Source organism: Epinephelus lanceolatus, chromosome 18 (assembly GCF_041903045.1).
Source record: "Epinephelus lanceolatus isolate andai-2023 chromosome 18, ASM4190304v1, whole genome shotgun sequence".
NCBI lineage: Eukaryota > Metazoa > Chordata > Actinopteri > Perciformes > Serranidae > Epinephelus > Epinephelus lanceolatus.
Window position 1 is genome coordinate 34187990 of NC_135751.1, and position 14474 is coordinate 34202463.

Consider the following 14474-nt stretch of genomic DNA (forward strand, 5'->3'; position numbering starts at 1 on the left):
CCTTATGTATGCCCTCTTCAAAGCTAGACATCCAGTGTCAGGCAAGGACATACTGACACAGTCAATTAAAAATTTGTCCTTATAATAATAATGTGTGGTTATCACAGAATCCCATGGCGCAACTGGATTTGCATCACGGCACACCAGTGAACCACTGAACCAGAGTATGACGATCAAACACACAACAGATGAAGTGTTTTCACTGTCTTTCTCTCTCTGTGTTGCACAACAGGCGGATGGCCAGGAGGTGGCGTCAGTGGTGAGTGCCCAGGAGATCAGAGTGGTGGCAGAGCTGCTGCAGATCTCTCCAGAGGGACTTCAGAAAGCCATCACCTACAAAGTCACAGTCAGTATCAAGCTGAGCTTTATGTGCATGTGTGTTAAAACTTCAGTACCTCATATACAGGCTTGGAAACACGAGGTGTCAGAGGTTTGAATCTTTGTCTTCTTGTACAGGGTGGTTATTTAACCTGCTGTCTCAGAACATTTAGAGCTAAGATTGATCAGCTTTGTGGGTGTGCCATTATAAATGAATAGCATTATACCATTATCTAATGGGTAGAGCAATCTGTCATTTCAACATCTCTTTTTTTATATAAGAGAAAGTTTGATTTCTGGGGAGTTAAAATATTGATATAACTGATGAAGGTAAGTTCTCTTGGTTTGGATTGTCCTTTTTGTTGTTCAGTCCTCATCAGTGACAGCACTAATATTAAAGCAAATAGTCTGCTGGGAACCAGGAGATGATTTTGGTGTCTAAGTTCTCATCACTGAACAGGTCATCAGTTCACTGTTTCTTAATAGACTTTTAAAATGCTCATGAACAACTGCAAAGTGTCTCTTTGGTCCAACGGTGGAGCTGTAAACTGTAACAGATGCTTATTGTTTTCAGTTTTTTAACTGAGTGGTTGGTGGAGTTTATTAAAGTCTGTAATACATTGTTTCATATTAAATAATCTGCTGTTGTTGTCACCTCACTTCTACCTCAGATGAAAAAAATATTTTAGTATTATTTTATTTCCTACATTTTATTCAGTACATTACACCTGTGAGTTTTGTGTTGTCACTGTTCATATTATTTCACAATCATGTTTAAGTCAGTACATTATATCACATAGTTCACATTCAGTTCATATGTCCTGAGCTGCATGGGGTGCTTGAAACCTGATATAACTGCTTGCAGGTCCAAACATTTTATTAAAAGGAGTAGTTTGGTTAATAGTATTGTATTCACTTGACAAATAAAAAAAAAAAATCTGTTTTATTGAGTAATGTTTTCTGTTTTTCTGAGTAATTTTTTTATTTTTCTGTTTTTCATGGTATTTTGTTTTAGGTTTTTCATGGTACTTTTTTTCTGTTTTTTAGGGTAATTTTTTTTTGTTTTTCGGGGTAATTTTTTTTTTTGGTGTAATTTTTTCTGTTTTTCGTGGAATTTTTTTTTCTGTTTTTCGTGGTAATTTTTTTCTGTTTTTTTTCGTGGTAATGTTTTTTGTTTTTTTTGTGGTAATTTTATTTTGTTTTTTTTCGTGGTAATTTTTTTTTGTTTTTTTTTTCGTGGTAATTTTTTTCTGGTTTTTTTTCGTGGTATTTTTTTTTTTGTTTATCGGGGTAATTTTTTTTTGTTTTTCAGGGTAATTTTTTACCCTTAGAGTATTTTTTTCTGAGTTAAGAGAGCAATAGAACAACAGATGCTTTCATTCCTTTCTTGAGAGCTGACATGACCCGCTTGTTTAGTTTAATCCAGTTTTACTTTGTTTTGGGTTTGAGACACTGGGAGATACTCTTGTCTTTAAGTCATATAGATGGTGTTATCATTAGTTTGTCGACTTTACGCAGGCACCTTAAGACTTTGTGGTTGTTCAGATGAAAAGCCCATTCAGATCTGCTGGACATTGCAGTGTTTCTCCAGAATCAGTTGGATACATAACCCAAAACAAAGTAAAACTGGATTAAACTAAACAAGCGGGTCATGTTTGCTTCCATTATATCGAGCCCAAAAAAATACCACAAAAAACAGAAAAAAAAATTATCATGAAAAACAGAAAAAAATACTCAATAAAACAGATTTTTTTTTTTTTGCTGTCAAGTGAATATACGCAATACGCTTACGTAGGTTAAAACTGCTTTCCCTCCACAATTTTTCCCAAATATCCAAAAGGAGTGTTTCTTGTTTTATGAACCCAGTTGCCAGAAAAATTTAGTACGTTACTTGTGGGAAATGACGCAATGTTTAACGTTTAAACAGCGTGAAGGATCACCAAAAAACAACCAGTGATTTTGGTTGTGAGTAGTGGTCTACAGCTTGGCAGGCATCTCGCCCTAGGTTACACTCCATCCAACATCCCCCTCTACTTCCCAATGACAAAGTCAGCTTAAACTGTATATAAATCACTTTAAACATTGATATGATGACCAAAAGTTGTCATTGTAAGCCTGAAATTAAGATGGGTTGATCAGAAGTATTTATTAATTATTAGAAAAGTATTTACTGAACAATCGCAGAATTAGGCCTCAAATCATGTTTGGCACATTTTACTTGAACGATACTCATACTTGTAAACAGTACATTAACTGTATCTGAGAATAATGATCCTCAGCAGTGACATCATCTGCTCTGACACCTCTGTCATTCTACCTGACACATCACCGTGTCTTATTTAGTGTCTCAGATTTAGGCTCCCTGTCAAGTATCTCCCCTGTAACCTCTGACCTCCTGTGATACTCTCATCATTCATTCATTCATTCATTCATTCATTCATTCATTATGTTGTGTAAGACAAATCTCAAATTAAATCTGATCTCAGTGATTTACTTTCCACATGGTAACAGAACCACTTTATAAAACAAAACAGTTTCCATTAACTGCTCAGAATGTAACTTTGATACGTCAGCATTCATTCATTCATTCATTCATTCATTCATTCATTCATTTGGGTGTATCACTTACACACTACACATATGTCAACAATGCATATTGGCACACACACATTCATTGTACAGCATTATACATTTCTGCAAATCATAGATAGGTTAAGTATATTTCAGACGCTTTGTTTACACGTTTTGATTACATGTTTAAGCTGACTAAGTCATCGGGAGGATGAAGGGATGGTGGAAAGTGTGACACCTTGATGAGATTGCTGTCAAGCTGCAGACCACTGTTCCAGACCAACAAACGACAAAACTGGTTGTTGTTCAGCGAGTCATTGCTGCGTTTCCAGCAGCGATTGTGTCCCCAGATCTGGGTGTTTTTTAGAGAGACATCATAATGAACGTGATATCTCAGGACGGCCTTGAGGGAATTTCCTTAAATTTGGCACCAACACCCACCTGGACTCAAAAATTAACTGATTAGAATTTGGTGGTCCAAGGTCAAAGGTCAAGGGGGGGACGGACTACTGCCCTCAGTTTACAACTTTTTTATATGTCTTCAGATCAGCTGACTAAATAGCACCTCATTTCTCTTATAGTCTGTCCATTTACCCCAGCGTTGCATGTGTCCTTACTTTAGTTCTCAGGGGAAAGGTCAGTTTTTCCATGAGATATTATTCCTCCTCTTCTAGTTCACCCACTGTCCTGGACTTGGAGGGTCACGTTTTAGCCAGTTCCTAGTAATGGCCTTTTTGCATGCCAGTATTAGGATTTTGAACAGATAAGTGTCCTTTTGATGAATAATGTCCTCACTTACTAATCCCAGCTACACAATCCGGGGGTCCCTCGGGATCCTGTAACCTAAAACTCTCTAAAGAATCAGAATAATCATATTCCTGAATGTTTGTAGTTTTAAAACATGACCAAAATATATGTGAGTGATTGGCATTCCCATGCCCACAGAGTCTGTAACAGTGCTGTTGTTTACCTGATTGTTGGTATTTTGTCTATGGTGTAAAAAAATATATCGAATTACGTTCTTTCAGCCAAATTCTCTCCATGCATCCATGTTTCTTATAGACATGGATGTAAACTGTAACTGCAGCTTGACTAGTGCGAAGGCATACAACCACAAAGTGGTAATTCTAGTTAAAAATAGCTACACTCAGCAGTAGTAAATTCACAATAGTACAAGCTAACACAGTTGGACTTTTCACATCATAGCCCATTGAACGAGAGAGGAACTTTTTTCTTTCTTAAGGATTTTAAATTAACTTGCCGCATCCTTAAGCTCATGGTCAAGACTTATACTCATTGTCTTTATACTGAATCTCCTCCAGTGTGTGTGACCAGGCAGGAGTAGAAATTCATTGGCTTCACATATAAGTGTGAGGCGAGGACTCACAAGTTGTTTTGAGATCTCAGGAACTCATTTGAAAACACCAAGGATCAGCAATAATAATAATGATAAAAAAGAAAACCTTTTGAAGATATCTGGCTTGCTCTGGATTTTGTCTCGTGAGAGCACTCACACATCCAAAAATCTTTAGAGGACAAATAAAGAAAATAAACTGTCATGTTGTACTCCTCTGTTTCTGGCAAAGTTTGCTGGTGGTATCCAAGGAGCCATTCCGGCCCTGTGAAATGCAGGTTAAACAGGAACTACCCTGCTGGCATAAGTGGATCAATCAAAAAACTCCAAAGAAAGTGTCAAAAGATCAGCAAGAAAGAATAAAAGAAATCAGAGAAAAAAATCTCCTTCCTTCACCCAAATTCGTCTGTTTTTGATCCTCATCCTGTCATATTCCAGTATCTGACCATAAAACATCCTGTTTGAGCGTCCAGTTTAAAAGAAGGAGCAGAATCCAGTCGTGCTGACGGTCTCATGATGCTTCTGACGAGGGACGAGGGTGATGAGGGAGGAAGAAGGAGGGAGACAGGAATACATTAAATGTACATGTGATCATGGCGCACCTTATGTCCTCCACACATGCACGCTCTTATACGCTAAGGCTTTTGGTATAATTGAATCTCTAATCACCATGGTGGTTCCTATGGTTTCTATGTAACAGGAGAGGAGTCGGTCGTATCCACTCATTTCCTTTGGCCGGATGAGGTGTGTGTGTGCGTGTGTGTGTGTGTGTGATGATCTAGTGCATTTAAGTAAGAGAAGGTCTCAAGTCTCAGAGCATTCTTTATCTGATCAGACCCCGAGTCCCAGACACTCACGTCAATGAATAAGAGAGTGGAAGAAATACAAGTGGGGGAGTCGAGAGGAAGGGAAGCAGAGATGATGTTTGGCCAAGTGGAGATTAGTTTGGAGAAAGATATTTGCACATCCAACTGTCTCAGGTGCAGGTTCTTTGGAAAATATCACAGGAGTCTTGGAACAGATAATCCTGCACACTGCTCTTGCTCAGCTTCACAATTTATTAGTAACAGTAATGTTTTGGTCCTCCTGGACCTTTGTCAAGAGTGTTTAACGAATTAAGCAAGTTTAACACTCTTGACGAAGGTCCAGTAGGACTGAAACGGCAGTGGAGTCGAAGGTAAAAAGTGGAAGAAAAGTAATAAGTGAAGAGAGGATGAAAGCGTGGTGTAGTTTGTAAAAGTTAGGACAAACAAAAAAGCCTTTAGCAGCGTGGTGTTGAGGTTTTCACTGTATATATGACTTCAGACACAGCCACATTCTCAGTAAGAGGTCTAATCTGGCAACATGAGTAAGAGTGTGAGTGGAGTCGACAAACTAATGAGTGTGAAGGGCCTTTAAACATTTCTAATGTAAAGTTGAAGGGATAAAACGTTTGAAATAAAAGTGTCTGAGGAGGTGAAGGAGGTCTCTGGGAACAAATGCAGGAGAGAAGCTCATAAAAAACAAAAAGGAAAAAAAGACATTTTAGCAGATGTAGACTTTGATAATGATAATAATATTGAATAATACATTTTATTTATAGGCACCTATTACAACACTCAAGGTCACCTTACAGGCAAAGACAGAAAAAATAACAGCAGATTTAAAAAGTCAGCGTGATAAGGAAAAAAGTAACATAAAATAAATAACTAAATAAAAAAATAATAATAACAAAACAACCAATAAATATTCAGCAAAGCAAATTTTCAGTGAATAAAATTCTGTGTAAAAAGTGGATGTGTGTGGCTTGATGGACGGGAGTCATACTGAATAGGCTGGGGTGGAGGTAGGTATGGTGGACAGATAGAGCTGGGTGTCATCCGCATAGCGATGGAAGTGGATGTTAAATTTACAGAAGATGTAGCCAAGAGGAAGTAAGTAGATGATAAACAGAAGGGGGCCCAAGACAGAACCTTGAGGAACACCGGTAGTAACTGGGAATGGCTGGGATTTGAATGTTTAGAGCTGGATAAATTGAGTATGGTCAGAGAGATGGGATTTAAACCAGCCAAGGGGTGTGCCAGTGATTCCAATGGAGGTCAGTCTGTTAAGGAGGATGTTGTGAGAAATTATGTCAAAGGCCGCACACAGCTCAAGTAGGATGAGAATGGTTAAGAGTCCGGAGTCAGCTGCCATGAGGAGGTTGTGATTTTTACCTTCTGTCTTCTTTACAGGAGACAATGAGGGACAAGATCTACACCCCACTGACTGTTGAAAGTGCTGTCGATGCCAGGTGAGAGAGAAGGGGCAGGGAAAAGTAATGTACCATACAACTTCAATTTGTTGGATTTTCTGCCAGAAAGTCATGCGATGTCATAAAAAAAAGTGTGTGTAAGTGATTACATATAAGAAAGAAGTTGTGGTTGATAAATGGATCAAGCTCAGGACTTTCACCCAGGATACCAAGGGTTTGTGTCCCGTGTAAGTCAAGGTATACTATACTATACTATTTTTCAGTTTTTAGGGTGTATAAAGCTGATGAATGCACACTGTGCACATACATTTTAGCAGAATAGCTGAATAGACCTGTTCACAGTCATATTTTGATGTTGTTGGACGCCCAGGAAGGACGTCCAGTCAATGGCCAGGTAACGTCCCAGATGCTCAACAATCATTTTGGAAGTATTTTTGAGCTATAACTGGATGACATGATTGGACGTTTAAATGAAGGTCATCTCAGTGTTTGCTGGATTCCCTGTTTACCAGTGTCGTCTGCTGTGTGCTGAGGTTGATCTAGCCTTGCAAAGTGAAGCAATATGGTTAGTTGACAAAACAAAATAAAATAAAATGAAACACAATTTGAGTTTTTTTCATGTAAATTTGGCACTTTATAATCTCAAAGAATATTCAAGTTTTTTTCTCATGATCTTGCAAAATGATTTTTTTTTTCATAAAATATCATCCCCCTACTTCGGCTCTGTGTTTTTTAAATTTTGTTTTATTGGTTTATTTTACATACAGTGGCCCTAATTTGCCGTCCTACTTTCTCTTCCTAATTTCTAGACAGTATTCCTGCCCCCTGCTATGTCTGTCTTTCACACACAAATCTTTGTTCTCCAGAGATGCTGTTGCCAAGATTCTGTACTCGCTGCTCTTCCATTGGTTAACAGAGAGGATCAACGCTCAGGTGTATCCCCGCCAACACACGCTCTCCATCTCCATCCTGGACATTTACGGATTTGAGGTACAACACCATCTTATCACCTGTCTGTCACTTTCTTGTGTTGCAAAGCAGAAGGACTCCAAGTGTGTGTGTGTGTGTGTGTGTGTGGGAACAACAGGATCTGGCCTTCAACAGCTTTGAGCAGCTTTGCATTAATTATGCAAACGAGTACCTGCAGTTCTTCTTCAACAGGATCGTGTTCAGGGAAGAACAGGTGAGTCGACGTCACACCTGCAGGGACATTCTCACACACACACACACACACACACAGATCTCTTCTAATGTTGGAAGTATTAGTAAATTAATTGATAGGTTGATTGACAGAAACACTCCTACGTGTGATCCCCATGCAGGAGGAATACAGCCGGGAACAGATCCCCTGGCAGGACATCCCATTCAGTGACAACCAGCCCTGCATTGACCTCATTGCCGCTAAGCCTCATGGGATACTGAGGATCCTGGACGACCAGTGTGGTTTCCCACAGGTGGGGCAGGAGAGATCTAAAGAGAACACCTGCTCCACCCACAGATTGATCGATTGATTATTGCACATCACTTACAGTCTGCTGCTTTGTTGCCAGGCGACAGACCACACGTTCCTCCAAAAGTGTCACTATCACCATGGCAACAACCCACTGTATATGAAGCCAAAGATGCCACACCCAGAGTTCACCATCAAGCACTTTGCTGGCAGGGTCACCTACCAGGTATGAAGCTCCTCACTGGTTCATCTCAAGTGACAAAACCTGTGTTTTACTCAATGACATCAAAAACATTATTGATAAATTCTGATCTGTACCAGGAGTATACTTCTGTTTTTAGGTATTGTAGCAGCATGGCTTTAAGTAATAGTGAAGGGCAGACTGATTCTTTGCACAGTTTCAGGTCCTTCGAGTTGATACATGTGAATATATCACACATATCACAAAACAACAAATGTCAAACTCGTGGCACAACAGCAAAAGTCACTGAAGTGGTGCAGCAGCAGACATTTTGATTTGATATCAATGATTCAGGTTTACAAGTTCCTCGATAAGAACTACGACCAGGTCCGTCAGGATGTCCTGGACCTGTTCATTCAGAGCAAGAACAAGGTGAGAGGAGACGAGCGTCTTCACATCAACACCTGCATGCATGCTCACGTTCCCCTCGAAGACCTGCTCTGTTTCATGTGTGAATGTTGTGAATGTATGTGTGTGTGTTTGTGTGTGTCCAGATGGTGTCAAACCTCTTCCTGGTTCACGCAGAGGTCACAGGTCAGCAGAGAGGAGGTCACATGAGGAAGAGCAGCACAGTCACCAGGAAGTACCAAGCTCCAACCGTCAGCAGCAAGTTCCAACAGTCCCTGCTGGAGCTGGTGGAGAAGATGGAGAGGTGAATAAAGAATAAAGATTTTACACAGTAAATAATAAGCAGGAGATGTTATTTACTTGTTTACTTTATTCCTTCTATTTCAGGTGCAACCCGTTTTTTGTTCGCTGCATTAAGCCAAATAATATGAAGGTAGATTTTCTGTATTTCTACTGATGACACGGATCATTTTCATACATGAGTTCAGTCTGACTGTATCCTGTAGAAAATGACAGTCGCTGTTTTCCAAATGTGTTCACATGTGTGTGTAGCAACCAGGTGTGTTTGAGGACGAGCTGGTCAGCAACCAGCTGAGACACTCAGGTGTTCTAGAGACCATCAGGATCCGTAGGGAGGGATATCCTGTCAGAATGCCATTCTACGTCTTCCTGTTCAGGTAACATACACGCAGTGTTAAAGGGACAGTTTCACCCAAAATCAATAATACATATTTCCCCTCTTGCCTGTAGTGCTGTTTGTCAGTCTAGATTGTTTTGGTGTGAGTTGTAGAGTGTTGGAGATATCAGTGTTGTAGAAATATTTGTCTTTTCTCCACTTGACATGTGGTGCTTAAAGCGCTAAGCAGTTTCATATAGGAACTATTTTCTTTCTGCCAAAGTATACCCACCAAAGGTATCACTGTGCAGAAGGAAGTGTGCATCCACTGCTAGTTCACCTAGCACAGGGGGAGGTAATCTGTGGATCTTTTGCCCCTCTCCAGTGGCTCTCTGTGGCTTTGACAAAAAAATTATATGGAAATGACTGATGGCTATTTTTTTAACATCCTAATTATCAGTCATGAATGTTGTAAGCGCAAAGAAATTCTTTCATTCTCTAATTGTACAAATGTGAATCCTAGATACCGAGTAAAAAAAAAAGAAAAAAAGTTTTAACATTTCAACAACTAAAAGGCACATTATTATGCAGATGTATTATCTACTGCCTGGCACCTTTTTCCTCTAAATTTTGCCAAACCTCGATAGCAGTGGCTCGTCTTGAGTCTCTCTCACTGGCTAGCTAAAGTCTTGGAATAAAATAGAGAATTTAGTGGGGCATGGACAGATTTGTTTGCTTTTACGACTAGTTCTGCAAAGTAAAGTGTACTAAATAATCATAGTACAAAATAATCATAAATATCACCCTGCACAGTAGCCACCTTGTGGTAAAACCTATTAATGAATGCTAATTAGGGGGCTGTACACATGCTGTGTTTTTTGCATGCTCTAATTCATTGTTTTCAATGAGGATGCGTGGCAGACACACTCAAACACCAGAGCGACGCCAGAGTGCCTATTTTTCAGGGCGCGACAGCTATGCCCCGAGAAACCAACTAACTAACCAACCAATCACAGCCTTCTTATGTAGATATCAGTCTGATAAATACGGAAAAGTTGTAGTTGGCTACCCAGAGCTTTACATCTGTCCCACAGACGATAGGCCTACACGCTTATAAACAGCACCTGGAAGAAGATTAGCTCTGCACTCAGGATTTCACATAAATAGGCTATGATACAGTACTTGTTAAGGTTGCTTAGTAACCTCAGACACAACCTGCCACCGCGCTCTTGAAAGCTGGCTCAAAAAAGGCACAAAAGTAGCACCCAGCGCCCAACCTCGTGTTTTCCAGGCGGTTAAAGACACAGCATGTGCACTGAGACTATAATTATAGGCTAATTTAAACGTAAAAGGTTACATTATCTTTATTATAAGGCTCAAGTATGTTTTGCAGCTCCACGCAGATTTTTAAAATTATTATTATTGGCTCTTTTGATAGTAAAGGTTGCCCATCCCTGACCTAGCACCACTGAGGTAGCTAATGTTACAACTTAGCCGAGGAGGACGCTATGAATATTTGCATCTGGTGCTGCCACGAGCATGAGCTCCTCATCCATGTGTAGATGCACACTCCCTTCTTTACTGTACAGTTAGAGGTGTAGCTCGGTAGAAAGAAAATAGTTCCTACATGAAACTGCTCACAACAAGGTCTGTAGATTATCTTGAGTAACCAGGTCATGATTTCTGGAAAGAGACATTGCTGTTTAGTTTTTTAAATGTATTTTTATCACTTGAGCACCACAAGCTGAGTGCCATCTAGTTCCATTATATTGGAGAGAAGGCAGACATCTCTACGGCTGATATCTCCGACACTCTGCAGCTCACACCAAAACAATTGACATTGATAAATAGCACTACAGGTATGAGGAAAAATGTGTGTTTTTGATTTTGGAGTGAACTCTCTTTAATTAATGGATGGTGTGAGGCACTATGGTGGAGAAGCACTGGGTCTTTAGCATGGGAAGTGATACCTTACATGTCTGAGGAGATGTAGAAAAGAGTGTCACCTGTTGCATCAGTCAGTGGAGAGTTGTTGGATAAGCCTGTGTATGTGTGTGTGTACATGCATGTGGATGTGTGCCCTCCTCAGGTATAAGTCTCTGGTGGGGATACATGAGCCTCCAGCTGCGAGTGGAGAGAACTGTGTGATCATGCTCAGTAAGCTGTGTCTTCTCAGACCAGGATCCTACCACGTTGGGGTCACAAAGGTGAGGCTCCTCTCTCATTTATTCACGCTCATCCTTTCACAAAAAGACCAGCAGCACAAGCTAAAGACATGTTTGTGTGTATGAATGGCAGCTGTTTCTGAAGGAGGACGTCTACCAGCTGTTGGAGTGTAAACGGGAGCGCGCCCGTCAGCTCGCCGCCCTCACCCTGCAGCGTTACACCCGCATGTTCTTCGTCAGGAAACGCTTCGTGGCCTTCCGCAAGAAGATCATCGCGCTGCAGGCACAGTGCCGAGGCTTCCTCATGAGGTCAGCTTCACTGCTACTGCTATTTTCATAACTACTGTATCAACAGCAATCACAATCATGTCTGTGAAAAGAAAGTGTTGTACTTAGCAACTGGTTCAAACACACCTCCTCACTAAGGAAAAAGTTTCTGTCCCTTCCTTGCTCAGAGTTGCTCTGAAAACCTTCCTAAATCACTCTTAAACTAAGACTCTTTACTATAAGTTTTAGGCAGAGTTCGGAGCTCTCTGAGGATGTTCTAAGAATGTTTGTGAATACAGCCCCAAGCGTCAGTTAAGACAGGTGGTTATTTGTCAAAATGTGAAGCCATACTGGGCAAGTAAAAGAGACTAGGCATTTAGTTGGGACCAGGCTTTTAATTGAAGTTTTACAGTAATTATCCAAAACACATTATAACTATGACTTCTGTAGCAAAGCTTTTGCAGCATTTTCCTCTTTCTAATTACAGTACTAGTCCATACCCATTGAGTACAGCATACCATACCATGACTTAGTCAATCCAAAAATTAGAAAACAAACAAACATTGGTCCACAGGGGGAGCCACAGCGATCGGTCGCATTTTAGCCATTTGTAAGCATTTTTCTGTTGTTATAGCGCCACCCAGTTGCCAATTAGAGTTAAATTTCTCCAGTCACCTTGAGGCGTCCTGTTCTACATATCTACCAAGTTTAGTAAAAATCCATATGGCGGTTAGGCCTAGATAAGAAATTAGCTCTCTAGCGCCCCCATTTTGTTTGATGGGGTCAATAATGGAGGGGTCCCCTCAGATTATGTGTGGTCATATGCCTACAAAGTTGCGTGGTGATCAGTGAAACCCTTGAGATGTTATACAGCTTTATGTGATGAGCCACGCCCTCCGCAATATTCATTGCCTTATAGAAGCTTAGTTTTAGTAAGTTTTCCAACTTTTGCCAAGAGGGAACTTTAGATATTGGTCCCTAGATTATGTTCACCCAGTTTCATGCAGATCGCTCAAACTTCCTAGGAAGAGATCGATTTGAAGTGTTTTTCAAAAAATTCAAAATGGCGGAAAATCTATACAACCGGAAGTTATGGGTTCTTGAGGCAAATGTGTTCCTCATGAGGAGAGGCATCTCTGTGCAAAGTTTCATGTCTCTACGACATATGGGGCATGAGATATGCCCATTCAAAGTTTGCAATTTCAATCGGTTGCTATAGCGCCCCCCTTTGGCCAATTGATGTAATATTGCTTCATTCGCATCCTCCCATGACCCTCTACCACTGTGCCAAATTTCACATGGATTGACCAAGTCAGTGAGGAGGAAAACGTGGAACAGATACACAGACAGACAGTTTTTGTCATTATATAGTAAGATGTGTAACAAAAGTTTGGATATAAACATGACATTAGGTACGAGATGTGTTAATGTTCTTACCCCAGTTTTTCATTCTGTCCTCCAGGAGGCGCTATGTGAAAATGAGGGAGAGTCTAGTTCGGTTCCGCTCTCTCATCCACATGTACGTCAACCGCAAGCAATACATCAAGGTACATGAAGTCTGCTGTCAAAGGACCCACATAAATCACTTATGCATATACTGTTAATAAGTATTTCCTAATTTTCTTCCATTTTAATGCACCTCACTCTGGATTGAAGTGGGCATGCTCAGTGTGTGATTTCTGTGATCTGTTTGCAGAGGAAGTTTGAAGCTCAGAGGAAAGTTGAAGAGGAGAGAAGGAGAAGAGAGATGGTGAGATGGAAGTTTAAACAGGATATACAGATCTGTCCTACAAGATAGACACACTTTGGCAGTCAATCATTAAATAAACATTAAAATCAATAACTGTTTCAGGAGCTGACCAAGAGGGAGGTGGTGAATGTCACACACTTGGTGATCCCTGCAGAGCTGGGCGCGTTACTGCAGACAGCAGGAGGTCTGTTAATGCCTGTCTTCCTGTTAGTGAAGTCCACATCAGAGTGCTCACACATATTATTCATGTACCAAATAGCAGAGTGCGTCGTTCAGCTCTCTGAATGTGTCTCATCTCATCAGCACTGACAGTGTCGCTCCAGGAGTGACGTGAACAGTCCTGACAGAGGGACAGCAGGGCCATCAGTTCATAAATAAACCAGGAGGGAAAATTACAATCTTTAAAAAAGATTTTCAACTTCATACCCTAAATATCATCAGAAAGTAGCACAGTATACATTCTTAAGTGTAGTTGATTAACCCAAAGTTTGTGGTAGTCTTCGTGTTGAAACATACTTTAAATGACTCCATGCTTCCACAGTATATGTACGCCAGTTGACTTATTATTTGCCGTCATCTTTCATCTCTTTCTAGTCAGGAGGGAGCTGCACTCAGACTGTCTGGCTCTGCTTCAAGCTCCTCATATTCAAGAAGAGGCTCAACTCACGCTGCCTCTGGACATCAACAACTACCCGTTCTACCGCTACGTGCAGATCTACTTCAGGGTGAGACGTCTAACCTTAAGATGGGCCGCAATCCATTCTCTGTGAATTTGCCCACATTAGTTTTTTATTTTATTTTTAACCTTTCTGAAAGTAGTCACGAAGGACTGTTTCTGGATTCGCCCCTCTACACTGCTGTTCTAGTGGATGCTGTTGTTGATATGTTTTAAAAATTATGTAGTTAACATGAACAATGTGTTGAGTTATTGTGCTTCCATAAATCATTTGAAGTATTTTGTTGCTGTAGGAGCCAAAGTTTGGGATGTTGACGGCCCCTCTGGAGTCACCGCTGACCCGTGTGGATGAGGACCTGAGAGGAGAAGCTCTGGAGCTCTTCATCATGGTGGGCTGACTCCATTTACTGTCTCACACACACCAGGGACAGTCTTTAGATTCATCATCTCGTCCCTGCTGCTGTGCAGTTGTTGCTCTATGAAAC

The 14474-nt window shown here is 40.6% G+C and overlaps 1 protein-coding gene across 1 annotated transcript in view; it reads left to right on the top strand.

Annotated features, from left to right (window-relative positions):
• The window catches only part of myo15aa (myosin XVAa), a 55412-nt gene that overhangs the window by 10617 nt on the left and 30321 nt on the right, over positions 1 to 14474 (top strand). The window contains exons 11-27 of the mRNA XM_033645343.2: positions 233 to 346; positions 6457 to 6515; positions 7343 to 7466; positions 7564 to 7659; positions 7799 to 7930; positions 8027 to 8152; positions 8462 to 8539; positions 8662 to 8819; positions 8903 to 8948; positions 9068 to 9192; positions 11221 to 11338; positions 11430 to 11605; positions 13026 to 13110; positions 13260 to 13313; positions 13416 to 13497; positions 13908 to 14038; positions 14283 to 14378. Of these exons, the coding sequence (XP_033501234.2) occupies positions 233 to 346; positions 6457 to 6515; positions 7343 to 7466; positions 7564 to 7659; positions 7799 to 7930; positions 8027 to 8152; positions 8462 to 8539; positions 8662 to 8819; positions 8903 to 8948; positions 9068 to 9192; positions 11221 to 11338; positions 11430 to 11605; positions 13026 to 13110; positions 13260 to 13313; positions 13416 to 13497; positions 13908 to 14038; positions 14283 to 14378 (1800 nt within the window). The remainder of the gene's footprint in view (positions 1 to 232; positions 347 to 6456; positions 6516 to 7342; positions 7467 to 7563; positions 7660 to 7798; positions 7931 to 8026; positions 8153 to 8461; positions 8540 to 8661; positions 8820 to 8902; positions 8949 to 9067; positions 9193 to 11220; positions 11339 to 11429; positions 11606 to 13025; positions 13111 to 13259; positions 13314 to 13415; positions 13498 to 13907; positions 14039 to 14282; positions 14379 to 14474) is intronic.